Genomic DNA, 14181 nt, shown 5'->3' with positions numbered 1-14181 from the left:
ACACTTGAGATGCACAGTGATACCAGAATACAACAAATATATCAAACTGAAAAAGGAAGGGGGTATTCTCTTACAGTAAGTGACCTCGCCCCCAATTTTCTGGTTTAGTGAGTTCTATTCATAGTAAGGGAGTCCAAAGGTGGATTTGCAATGGCTAGGTTCAGAAGGACAAAACCTTATCAGAGGCAAAGGTGCACACAAGGGATCTGTTAAATCCCAACCTCAGAAAGAACAAATAATAGGGTAGTGGTGGGCCCCAGGAAAAGTTAAAGGGCTGTAGTACCAGGGCAGAGAGGACTTTTATGGAATAACCTGAGGAGAAAGGGAGAAATGTCAGGGAAGTCTTAGAGAGCAAAGCAGTGCTCTCGGGTTTATCTAAACTTCAACGCAGAGGCGAAATCCTTAGTGAAAAGCATGGAGAGATATGGGAAGGCTACACTGCTCCGAATCTCTTCCCTATAACATCTGAAGTTTCCAGACTGATTTTTTTTCCTGGTACCTAACTCAGCTGACAGCCACAGAACTAAGGGAATGGGAATCCAGAGTGGAAGGAGCACCAATTCCAGACAATGGAGCCATGGAGAGAAGGTAGGTACCACAGATGGCACATCTTTGTTATACTTGGGGGTAGTACTTCCCTGGACAAGAAGGAAGCCTAGAAAGTAGGTTAAGTGCTCAAAAAAGTAGATAATCAAGTGCCATTAAAAACTCTGCTACCTTGAAATTTTACTCAGCTCAACTTTCACCCTTCTAAATAAACAAACTTTTGATATCAGGATATCAAGACCCCAACCCCAACCAAACTGTGACTTCCAAAGTAACCCAGGTAATATCAGCAATGTTGGAACTAGACCCAATTCTCCCAATTCCTTCCAAAGATAGTCTTCCTACTAGGCAAAAGCAGAGGGCACCGTTCTAATACATACAGAAAAGTAAATCTAGCAAGGAAATGAAGTACCAGTCGACGTCCATATGTCCACATAAGTACATCATGCACTACTGACCACACAGATGATCCTTTCCTCCGTACACAATGTAGTAGTTTTCATGTGTACCTATCTTGACTGACTATATCGTGAAAAAAGATATAAAGCAATTTATATAAACTAATGATGTTTTTGTCTTGCCTTTCACCCTACTGTGCTAGAAAACCCCATGACACATGAGGGGCTATGAAAAACAGCTTTCAGAGTATCTGTGGGTTGAGCCAATCATTCAACAAATATTCACTGAGCATCCACCACTGTGTGACTTACAGAGAATATAGCAGTAGACAAGAAATGAAATGAAGGTTCAAACAGTGGTCATAAAAACCATGCACAGCATAAGAGAAATAACATTAAAGGCAAGGTCAGCAAGCTCTCAATCAAGACTAGCCTTTTTATGTGGGAAAGATGGCAAGGACACACGACCTAGAAACAGACATCTGAGTATAAATACAGGTTCCACCAATAACAGCTATACAAATATAGATAATGCATGTAAGATGACAGAACTGTCTAAAATTCCACATTTCAGAAATCTTAGAAAACTGAATATATCACTAATTTCTTTGATGTCAAAACCTAACCTCACAATTCACTTGTAGGAATATATGATATGAATTGATGTGAGTCCCTATTTATTCCATTTAATGTAATATCTGTATGTTTTATTACTGGAATACTAACTCTTGTCTGGAAGTTATATGCCCTAAATTGGCTTCCTAAAATCTAAAAAACTAAGAATTCTGAAATTTAGGGGTTTCAGATAATGGCTCATGGGATTGTAGTATAAAGAATTATATTTGAGAATTCAATGTCCTCTGTGGTATACTGTAAATACTCAATAAATACTTGATGACTTCAATAAAGTGACATAGAGGAACATAACCTTAATTAATCATAATTTAGTCATGTGCTTTTAAGAGAAAGACAAAATTATGAAATAAGGAACTAGCCTCGGGGTTGTTCAGTACAAGTATATCAGATTATAACATATAGTTATAATCATATAACTATATGTTATATGATTATAACATATAGTTATAATCAGCTCTAGCAGTTTATATATGTTCATAGAGATGACCTCAAAAAATAATTTTTTTAAAATGGATGGGGAATGACTAAAATTCTCTACATGACAAGAAAGTATACTGACATATTTTTAGAACTTTCAACCACAAGGATTAAAATCCAAGTAGTTTTCTGGTTAATTTCCTATTAACCAGAGAACATGGTTAAACTGAAGATAACAGTCCACAAGGTGAGATGTGACTATATTTTCTATGATTTATTTCCTGATGGTATCTTAACTTTAGTACCTATTTCAATGAATAACTATAAAGAAAATATCACTATTTCATTAATTAACCTTATTTTAATAATACTTCCAATATATATCCTACTCCTAACTTTGTGTGGTTATATGCAGTTTAATCTTGTCCAGTAGTTTAAAATATGTCTGAAAGTACGAGTATATCAGATTGTGCTGGTTTTTTTTTTTTTTTTCAATTTGAGTTGACATTTAATATTATTGTATATTAGTTTTAGGTGTACAGCAGAGTGGTTAGACATTTATATAATTTTCGAAGTGATCCCCCCAATTACTCTAGTACTCACCTGGCACTATAACAGTTATTAAATATTATTGACTATATTCCCTATGCTGTACTTCACATCTCTGTGACTATTTTTTAACTACCAATTTGTATTTCTTAATCCCTTCAACTTTTTCATCCAGCCCCTGTGCTATTATTTTAAAATCTGAATTGGTGAGGAGTAACTACTGAAAAGTAGAGTAAGGTAGTCACAAAAAATTTAAGTAAACCTGGATTCTTTCCAAAGTAATGGGCCATAAAGGCACTGACAGTTTCAGTTTTTGATGGGAAAATATGAACATCTGAGGACAATCTGGGTCAGAGGCTCAGGTACAGATTATTTGGGAACCTACTAAATTTGTGTGCAAAGCTGTATGTGTATGTGTATTTCTCTGAGTACAGAGTTCTTAACTTTCAAATTATTAAAGAGGCAAGTAGACTGTGACCTAAAAAGGGTAAAATGACTACAATCAAGACAGAAACAAGTTAAAAAGGAGATAGACTAAAAGAAATGGTACTTATTTAGTGTAGTTGAAGAAAACTTAAAAGTCAAATAGAATTTTGCTTGCCCAGGTAATATTTAATATTTAATATTTCAGCATTAATTTAGAAATTTTGTTTCAAGTTCAGCATTATACTCATAGAAAATATCACTATTTTCAACTTGATTTCTACTTGTAATTTTTAAAGTGGTTTCTTCTGTCATGTCAGGAAGTTGTTGTCTCTAAAATACCTGAGGAGATACAACCTATCAACATATTTTAAACTACGAAAGTCTCCCCCATAACTTAAATTAATGGGTAGTACTGTATTATAAAACTTTCGCTGGCAAAGCATTTGTTTGGGATGGGCTTAATAATTGACATTTGTTCTGTTTCTGTTTCTCGTGAGTAATGTGGTCACCTTAAATTAATGCTAATAAAACTGGTACAGTACATCACAGATACATATAAAAAGCACAATACATACATTATATATACACAACAAGCATAAACATGGCAAGAATGACTGACAGTTTTACCAAAACCTTTGAAGAATTCAAACACAATCCAGAACATTAAAAACAGATTATTAAGGTAATAGGATGGCCCCAGAGAAAATGACCCCACAGATAATCATCAGCCCAGACTCTAAGGGCCCATTTCAGCCTCACCCTTCCAACACCCTAGACCAATTCCAGTAAGAACAATGTTCTTGCAGTAGCAAGTAGTCAGAAATCTTACACTCAGCAGTTCTTTTAGACACTCTATGTTGTCAGTACAACCCAACTGTCAGCCTGGTTAGAACAATAAAGCTAGTCAGTGTGATGAAAACAAAGGGTGGTACCTCTACTTTATAGGCAATAAAAACATGCTAGAATTTTAAGTTTTAAAAGTTCTAGAACTTAAGAAAATTCCAGAAGGTAGTAACATAAAGAGAAAGCTAAGTAGAAAGGAGACTATAGTAGAAATGCCTCAGGGGAGTATGAGAAGGGTCTGAAATTTTTGCAAAGAGATTCTGGATATAAAGTGTGAAAAGGTTCCAGGAAAAGGCAAGTTCCAGTATTATCTTTAACAATAGTAACAATTAAGAAAATGTAAGGAAAAAAATAAAACTACAATTTAAAATCCAAAATATTTCTTCCCGGATCACAGCCGTGATACGCTATTTCATCTCATATACTATTTTTTTTTTAACAAGAGATAAGCATATGTACTTTTAAATGTCTATGATGACTATACTGGTATACCTAAGCCCCAAAAACTTTAATAAAGCTGTATTGATAAAAACAGACAACATTTTGTTCTTCTCTGCAGACAAAAATGTACTGCTTTCACAAATACATAGTTAATGTTTTAAAAACCAATATGGTTGATCTACAGAATGGGAGCAAATATGTACAAGTCATATATTTAATAAAAGACGTATCTAGAATACATAAAGAACTCTTTAAACTATGCTGTATATGTGAAACTAATATAATACTGAATGTCAACTGAAAATGAAAAATTTTATAAAGGTGGGGTGAAGGGGAATAAGAGGTTCAATTTTCTGGTATAAAACAAGTCATAGAGATATAATGCATAACATGGGAAAGAGAGTCAATTTTGAACAACTGCTTTTAGATATATTCTAACATATATATCAGTGACTCTTTTCAAGAATTTCTAAGACTATTCCTTTTTTTTTTTTTGTATCCATGAACAGATTCTAATGAAGCACAGTCAAATTGGACCTCTATTTAACCCTGCTTTGTTCCAGAAGGAATAAAACGGGAAGTTCCAAAAGGTAATGGTTTGAGCATAATATAATCAAGTCTAACAAAATGTTACTGCCTTAGGATTTTTACTAAACTTCTCTGGGCAGTAAAACTAATTATCAGAAAGCTTTGAATGTTACAGTACAAAAAAATTTAAAGACAACAAAGAAATTCTGACATCATTGTTTCTGTTTTAATAGTGCATTGCTATCTACAGTCACACTGTGATACTGTGAAAATACCATGTGTCTAACTGTTCTATTAGTGGCAACTCAAATCATAGGCCCCATCATGAGTATTATCATCGTCTCACAAATAGAGTGCAAAATTAACAGTTGCCTGTAGAGTCAGAAAAATGTTAGTCTTGTACAAAGATAAAAATCAAGTAGCAAATCTTAATTTTTAAAAAAATTTATATATTTTTTCTGAGTTTTTGTTACCTCTTCTTTTAGTGCATGTTTCCTCTGTTCCAAGCAGATCTCTTTAGCTCTCATCATCTGCAGAGTCTCCTTAGAAACTGCATACTGTAGTTTTTCCATACGCTCAGCGGCTGCTGCCCATGATGCTTTACCAAATTTCTTCTGATCTGCTCGCATTCGATCGTACACAGCTATTAATAATAATTTTTAAAAAGGATATTAAGACATAAAACAAATTGATACTAACCTCTGCTGGCAAAAATAAAGGTTCTTGCTAAGATGACCATTTACATTATGTTATATAATACAGGATAACAACACTGTAATAATACTCTATGATGATCACTTTAAGTAAAAAGAATCCCTGAAGGCTACACAGTCCTGGTGTTTACAGGTATCATGTTAAAGCTACAAACAACAACAACAACAAAAACCTTAATGTTCTAATTTGTACTTGTCAGAAACAGGCTCATTTAAGATGTTTTTAAAAGTTGAGCAGTAATATATCAAAATTAGGTTACATCTGTCTTTGTATAAGGAAGGAAATAAAAGAAGGACCTGTTTTATACCTCTTCTAAAAAGAAGTTATCTTCTGATTGGAAGCAAAAAGAAGGCTATTAATCTCAACAGTTAAAGCCACACAGAGATGTTTATTCTGTTTCTGTTACATGGGAGAAGGAAAACATGCTCAGAAAAGGAAAATTAAAAGGTCAAGCAAACCTATTCTCTCCTTGTTTGGGCTGAAGGGCTTCCTGCTAAGATAAAATCACCAGAACTTAGATATAAAGAAAGTCTACAAAGACTTTGATGAAGCATTTGAAACTCCAGAATGATGCTGTAATCACATACAAAAATGTTTTGCCTGAAACTGCAGAAGCAAAGTATAAAATAAAATAATCAAAATTGTATAAACTATGAACTATACATCAGAATATACAGAGAATTATTGCAATTATATATAATAAACCAAGCGTAGAAAAAAATTGACACGCAAAGTGGTTGCACAAGGCTGGTAGGATTACAGATGTGGAGTTTCTTGTTCGTCTAATATCTAAATTTTCTGTAATGGTTATATTTTTTTTAAATCACAATGCTGCAAAGACTTTTTTTTAAACATCAAGAAGGGTGCATCTAAAAGGCAGTCTAAACCAAGTACATAGTTAAAAATAGTTTACAGTATAAAAAGATCTTTAAATGTTCAAAGGAACTATTAATAACATAACATACTGTTTTTAGTTTTTATTTTAAAAATTACCATACAGCTCTAGGGCAAATACCCAGGAGAGAGACTGCTGGGTCATATGGCAAAAGTACCTTTAACTACATAAGAAATCGCAAAATCATTTTCCAGAGATTACAATTTTGCAATCCTACCAGCAATGCAGGAAGGGTTCCTGTTACTCTGCATCTTTGTCTGAATTTGGTATTGTTAGCATTTTCTATTTTAGCCAATCTAATAGTCATGCGTTGGTATCTCATTGTGGTTTTAATTTGCATTACCCTAAAGACGAATGATTTAACATCTTTTCAAGGGCTTACTTGCCATCTTTATCCTCTGGTGAAGTGTCTGTTCAAGTCCATTCCCCATTTATTAACTGGATTATTCATTTTCTTACCCCACTATTAATTACATTGTTTACTGAGTTTTAAGAGTGCTTATATACATATGTATTCTGATACAAGTTGTCAGATGTTATTTGCAAATATTTTCCCTTAAATTCTATTGTCTTGTCATTGTTTTGATAGTACCTGGCAGAGGAAAAGTTTTTAACTTTGATGAAATTCATTTTATCAATTTTTTTCTTTTATGGTTCATACTCATTATCATATCTTTTACAGTTTATATTTGTGGTGTCATTGCTAAGAACTCTGTCTAACTCTAGGTTACAAAAACTTTTTCTCATATGTATTCTTTTGAAGTTTTACAGTTTTACATTTAGATTCATTTTGAGTTCATCTTTGTAAAACATGAGGCTCAGGTCAAGGTTAATTTTTCTGCATATAGATGGCCAATAGTTCCAATACCATTTGCTGCTTTCCATTAATTAGCTTTATCAAAAAGTAAATGGCCATATATTGAGTTCATCTCTATAATCTTTATTCTCTTCCACTGATTGAGGAATCTATCCCTTCCACAATTCTATGCCACAGTAGCTCTATAGTAATTTGTAAAGTCAGGTAGTGTGATTCTTCCAATTTTTTTTCCTCAAAACTGTTTTAACTATTGCAGTTCTTTGCCCTTCCATTTAATTAGAACCAGCCCATTTATATCCACCAAAAAAAAAAAAAAAAAAAACCCACTGGTATTTTGACAGATGTTGTGTTAACTCTATAGATCACTTTGGGATGAACTGACACCATTACTATACTGAGTATTCCAATCCACAAACATAATATGTCTATCAACTTATTTACAGATGTTAATTTCTTTCATCAGTATTATAATTGTCAGCATAGAAATCCTGTACATTTTGTTAGATTCATACCTAAATATTTCATTTTGGGAGGAATAATAAATGATGTTGCTTTAAAATTTTTGATTTTTAATTGTTCATTGCCTGTATAGACATAATTCACTTTTGTGTGTTGACCTTATTTCCTGTGACCTTAAGAGTCACTTGTTAGTTCCAAGAGTTTTAAAAAATAGATTCCATACAATTTTCTACATAAACAATGTTATCTGTGAATACAGACTATTTTATTTCTTCCTTTCCAAACTATATGTCTTTTATTTCTTTTTTCTTGCCTTTTTACAACTAGCTTAGATTTACTATATTATGCTGAATGGCAGTGGTAAGAGTAAACATCCTTGACTTTTCACCTGTTTTAGGGAGGGAGCATTCCATTAAAAAGGACGCTAGCTTTTAGGGTTTTGGTAGATGCCCTTTAGTAGGTTAAGGAAGTTCTTTTCTATTCCTAGTTTGCTGAGCATTTTCAGCACACATGATGTTGTATTTTGCGAAATGCTTTTTCAGTATCTACTGATAAACTGATCATGCTTTTTTAAAAAATATTTTCAAGACTGGCGTTTCTCAACCTCAGCACTTTTGACATTATGAGCCAGAAAATGCTTTGGCATAAGGATGGGCATCATAGGATGTTTAACACAATCTCTGGCCTCTATTTGCTAAGTGCTAGTAATACCCTCCATAATTGTGACAACCAAAAATGTCTCCTGACATAGCTAGGTGTGGCAAAATCACCCATAATTGAAAACCACTGCTTTAAACCTTCAATATGGTGGATTACATTGATTGATGTTCACATACTGATAGAAGGAGGATAAGGCCCACTTGGTCATGGTTGTTGTTTTAAAGTATTTTTATTAATATTTTAAAATGTGTCAATATTTCGTTGAGGATTTTTGCATCTATTATGTAGAATACTGATCTGTAGTTTTCTTTTTTTGTATTGTCTTTGTGTAGTTTTGGATTTAGGGTATTGCTAGTCCCATTCGATACAAATTAAAACTGTTCCTCTTCTATTTTCTGGAAGAGAAACATTATTATTTAAATGGTAAATCTGCCAGTGAAACCATTTGGGCCTGGAGAATTTTTTTTTTTTTTTTTTTTGTGGGTGGGGGGAAATTTGAATCTACAAATCCAATTTCTTTAATAGTTATAAGAATATTCAGGTTATTTATTTCATCTTGTGTTAATTTGTAGTAGTTTGTATTTTTCAAGGAATTGTTCTATTTCATCTTTGTTAAATTTGTAAGCTGAGAGTTGTTTGTAGTATTTCCCTTATTATCCTTTTGATGCCTGCAAGTTCTATAGTAATATCCCATATTAATATAATGTATTTTTAAATGAAAGATATTTTCATGTGCATTTGAAATATACATGAAAGACTAGGAGATGAAGAATGGTGGCGGAGTAATAGTGTAAGAGATTTTCAAAATTCATTAATCATATTATACTATATCTTTCCAAAAGAATGAGGATGGGGAGGCAAGTAATATGGTTTACTCAAAACTTTCTAAGCCACCTGCTTAGACAAATACCTACATTTCGGGAACAGGAAAGATAGGACACATTAACCTTGGTGGCTCAAATTGTAAAATGAGTTTTAAAGGTAACAATAAGCATCAATGTCAGATACCTCTGACAGCATCTACAGACAAAATCATTCACATTAACATTAAAACAAAAGGTATTGCTGACTAAAATATACCTTAAAAGAATGAAAGAAAGCACTTATAGCAAACACTAAATGTTAGGTATAATTCTTTCTGAAGCATTTTGTTAAATCTAAGAAACAAACCACATTCATTTTACTCCTCAACAAATAGAAATCACCTATAATTATTCACAAAGTTTTCATCATAGCTATCAAATTTCACTTTGTGAAACGTCTGAGTAAGCATCAATATACTATATCATATTCATCACTAAAAGAGGATCAAAGATTTGAAGATTAAAAAAAAGACCTCAAAATCTATTAAAAGGAATGAGGTCCTTTCATAGTAACAAAAATAAAACATAAACCATCCAGAAGTGAACTAAATAAGAAATGTGCAGAACCTAGATAAAAATCAAAAACCAAAAAACCCACAAAACTTTCCTGAATAAAACAGAGACTTGAATAAATGGCAGGGTAATAACAATTATGCAATTTTTTTTCAAATTATCATAAAATATTTGTTTATTTAATAGCAAAGTATTTTATTAAAGTCCTCTTTCAAATTCTAAAACATTGTAGTTTTTATCAGAATTATATTAGTTTGGGAAGAAATCATTCCAATTTAAAAAAAAATGATTATAATACTATCTTAGGGGAAAATAATTAAGTATAACCAAGACTATTTTGAAAAATAATGACGGGATGATTGATAAACTGGGTAATAAATTTCATTATAAAGCTACCATAATTACAGCATATAAAAACAGATAAGGCATATCAATGAAAAAGAGAGTCCAGAAAGAAATCCAAGTATATAAAAGGATTTTTAGTAGGCTTTAACTATTTGGAGGAACACAGAAACTTACTTTAGAAAATACAACAAATTAAGTAACATAATTTAAAGATTTGTAAAGAAATCATTCTTAAAAGCTGATGGTTCTTATAATTAAAATTTAACAAAAAAGTTAAAAGGAAATTTAGGAATATTTACAACAGATGTCAGAGTTAATATACAACTATAATATAAATATAATAAAGATATCAATGAATATAAGGAGCTCTTACAGATCAACAGGAAAAAATACTACCATAGATCAATAGGCAAAAGATATTAACTGGAAAAAAAAGAAAGAACATGTAAATATCAATTAATACATGAGAACAAAAAAGATCAACACACATTAATAATGAGAAATGCAAAATTTAAAAACATGATACTATTTTTCACCTATCAAATTGTTGGTTTAATTTTTCTAATGACAATGCCAAATGATGCTGAGGAATCAAGGAAAGTATTATTCAGCACTGGCACCTTGAAGGAATAAATTGCTTTAAATGAAACTTAAGAAAATGTGCATTTGCTGAAAAAATAATCTGAATGCTAAGTGATATTAATGCCAGGTAAAGAGATAAATTATTAAAATAATAAATAGCAGTGATTTTGAACTGCCTATCAAAGAGCCATGGAAAGATTTCTGCAGCCATCTATTGGAAGGAAGTTAAAAGGTATGGACCTTCACAGACCTTGCCCTACGTGTCTCTTTATTTGACTTGTCCTGACTTATATCCTTTATATACTGTAAGCATGTGCTTTCCTGAGTTCTGTTTGAATCACTGTAGCAAATAAATGAACCTAAAAGTAGCATGGAAACCCCTAAATTTGTAGCCAGTAGAAGTGCAGATGGCCTGAAAACATGACCCCCTAAATTTGTGAATAGTGTCTGAGATAGAGGCTGTGCCTTTAAATTGTGGGGTCTCTAACAGTGAATGGTTAGTGTTAAGAATTGAATTACACTATGCCAGTACCCCATTACTATTATTTTTTTAAGGTGGGCGTATATGTAAACACATATGCCTAGTAAAGTTTGAAAGGATTTATCTGTGTTAATATTGATCTTCCTTAACTGCTAGGAATCTGAGTGGTCTTTATATACTTTTTAATACAGTTATTGTGAACATAAAATACTTAAACTACTCCTTTTCAAAAATGCCTAACACCAGGATAATTTTACTGGGAAACTCACCTTTTTGAGCTTTAGCTGTTATTTCAAAATATTTGACAGTAAGATCTTGAATGGACAGCACAGCCATGTGAGCTTTCCGCTGCCAATCAGCATCTTCTTTTTGTAGACTTTCGATTCTTCGGGGACCCAGATAATCATTCTCCATGGAAATCTTTAGAGTGACAAAAGAAAAATTAAGTTCATTTGTTTCTTTGATTCATTTCTTAAACATTTACTGAATATATCAGGCATTGTGCTTGGTGCTAAAACAAAGAATAGTTGTTTTTCCCTGCTCTACAGTACAAGCTACTAATTCATAAAATAAGTAAATTAACAACAATGTTGAAGGTATTTGACATAAAAATTTGTTCCCTCTTCATCCTTCCTTCCTCCATATATAAATATAGGACCTAAAGCAAATTGTTAAGGAGTGATTATTTTGGGGTGCTGAGATAATGAGAAATTTCTTCCTCTGTGATAATTATATTTTCAGGTTAAGAATTATTTGTACCAATAAAATATTTATTTAATAACTAACATAAGTAAATAACTGAAAACTCAGATTTTAAAACTGATAATATTTAAAATCAGCCCATTCACCTACCAAAGGACCCAAGATAAAAATATAGCTATATACTATTTACAAGAATCACAACTAAAACTAAAGGACTAAGGAAAGTTGAAAATCAAATGATATATGAAGTGAATGCTAAAATAAAATTCACTGGAGTGATAATATTAATATAAAAGTGTATAAAATCACTAAATGGTATGTTTAGCATGGGAGATAGGTACAATTCAGCAAGAAAGCAATGGACTCTTTGTATACTCAAACCTGCTTTACCACACACTGAAAAATACTTAAAAATTAAATGAGAAGTTAATAATATCATATTAGGATGATTAAAAAAAAAACATATGATACAGAAAAATGTAAACCCACCCTGGAACATTTTTAAAAAGTGAGGTCCTAAGCCACTAAAACTTTGAAATGAGTTTAAAAGTTGAAACCATATAATCCACATTCTCTAAATGATGAAATAAATAGAAATTAAAGTCTAAAACCAAAATAAAATTTTAATCGCCTGTAAATTAAACACCCAGAGGAAGTTAACATTGGGTTTTAGTCTTGAAGCAACAATAAGCAAATGAAGTGTCTTCCAGAGAGGGGGAAATATATATAAAAGCTGCCCAGCATACAGTGAGTAATTTATTAGCAGTGTTAAGGGGGACAATGCCAAGGCAGAGAGAGGGGTCAAGAATAACTTCAAGGTTACTGTTTGAAAAAGTATGTACAAATGTGGAATTGCCATTTCCTCAAAAAGTAAACAATGGAGGAATAGCTGATATCAAAAAGGAAGACGATCAAAGATTTCCTCTTGCATATGTTAAGTATGACTTTGCAAAGGTCATGGCCACAAATATAAATCTGGGTAACCTTGACACACAGAAGACATTTAAAGCCATGAGAGTGAATGAGATCATCCAAGGAAGTCATGGGAAAAAGGCTCATGACTGGGCCCTAAGGAATTCCAGCACTCCGGTTGGGTGAAAAAGAGCCTACAGAAACCAAACCAGAGGTAGCGGGGACACTAGGAAAGTGTGGAATCACATAAGCAGCAAGATTCAAAAGAAGAGAAATCAACCCTGTCAAAAACTATTTAGGGATCAAGAAGGATGACAACTAGTATCCATGGACCTAACAGCATGCAGATCATTCAACTTAGCAATAACAGTCCTGGAGTATAGGCAAACTCCCTCTGCCCATTAACTCCCATCGCATCTTCACATCTCGGCTGAATTACTAGTTCACTTCCATACATGTTTTTAATAAGGAGAGAAATGTAGATACATGTATAAAAAATACTCTTTTGAGAGATATGTTAATGAATTTAGAAAAAAGGATGCAGCTGGAAAAGGAGAAGGCAGGCCTTTTGCTTTTTGTTTTATTTTAATGGCAGATCATGGAACAGGTTGAGTGGTAAGAAATATCCAGCAAAGGGAGAACCTTTAAGGTGCAAGAAACAATGGAGCTAAGTAGAGTAGGAAGGTCCTTGAGAAAAGATGAGAAGGGAAAGGATCCAGAGTACTGGCATAAGGATTTTCTCTTGGTAAATGGAGGAACAATTCCTCCATGGCTCAACGAAAGGGAGGTTTTGGGTTTGATAAAGGAGGATATGGGGAACTCCTGTTTGATGATCTCTGTTTTCCCCAGTGAAGAAAAAGCCCAGATAATAAGAAGTTGGTACAGGAGAGGAGAAAAGAGAAGACATAAAATAGCTGTTTTTAGATGGTAGGGTGACAAACCATTTAGAAAGACGCAGTAAGTAAATATTAAAAATGAGACTAACCACGTTAGTGTGGTAATGGTGGAAAAAGACAAAGACTCATATACTGTTTGTGGAGCTATAAATTGATTAAAACATTTTCTGGAAAGTATTTTATGATACTGCATTTTTAAAAGGTATTTAAGACAGTATCTTCAAAGAATAATAATAACCGAAGATATTCATTGAAATGTTGTATGAAATAAAAGAAAAAAATGGGTTCCAGATATCTAATAAGAAATTTATGTATGATACACACATAAAACACAATTCTATGCAAAAATTAATGTTTATGGAGAGTTTTTAATAACAGATAAGTGATTATTTCATAATATTAAGACAGATCAAAATCATAGATATAATTCCAATTACATAAAAGAATGTCCAGAAAAAAGACAAAATATGTAAAGTGTGTTATTATTGAAGTCATCTTTTGGCAGTAGATTATGGGTGATATTTTTCTTCCTGTTTAAAATTTGCACTTTCCAAATCA

The 14181-nt window shown here is 32.5% G+C and overlaps 1 protein-coding gene across 1 annotated transcript in view; it reads right to left on the bottom strand.

Annotated features, from left to right (window-relative positions):
- Positions 1-14181, bottom strand: part of JMY (junction mediating and regulatory protein, p53 cofactor) — a 79341-nt gene that overhangs the window by 17209 nt on the left and 47951 nt on the right. The window contains exons 3-4 of the mRNA XM_006913174.3: positions 11383-11533; positions 5258-5427 (exon numbers count right to left, since the gene is read on the bottom strand). Of these exons, the coding sequence (XP_006913236.1) occupies positions 5258-5427; positions 11383-11533 (321 nt within the window). The remainder of the gene's footprint in view (positions 1-5257; positions 5428-11382; positions 11534-14181) is intronic.

This window comes from Pteropus alecto, unplaced genomic scaffold (assembly GCF_000325575.1).
Source record: "Pteropus alecto unplaced genomic scaffold, ASM32557v1 scaffold20, whole genome shotgun sequence".
Taxonomy (NCBI): domain Eukaryota; kingdom Metazoa; phylum Chordata; class Mammalia; order Chiroptera; family Pteropodidae; genus Pteropus; species Pteropus alecto.
This window is presented reverse-complemented; position numbering and strand designations above follow the sequence as displayed.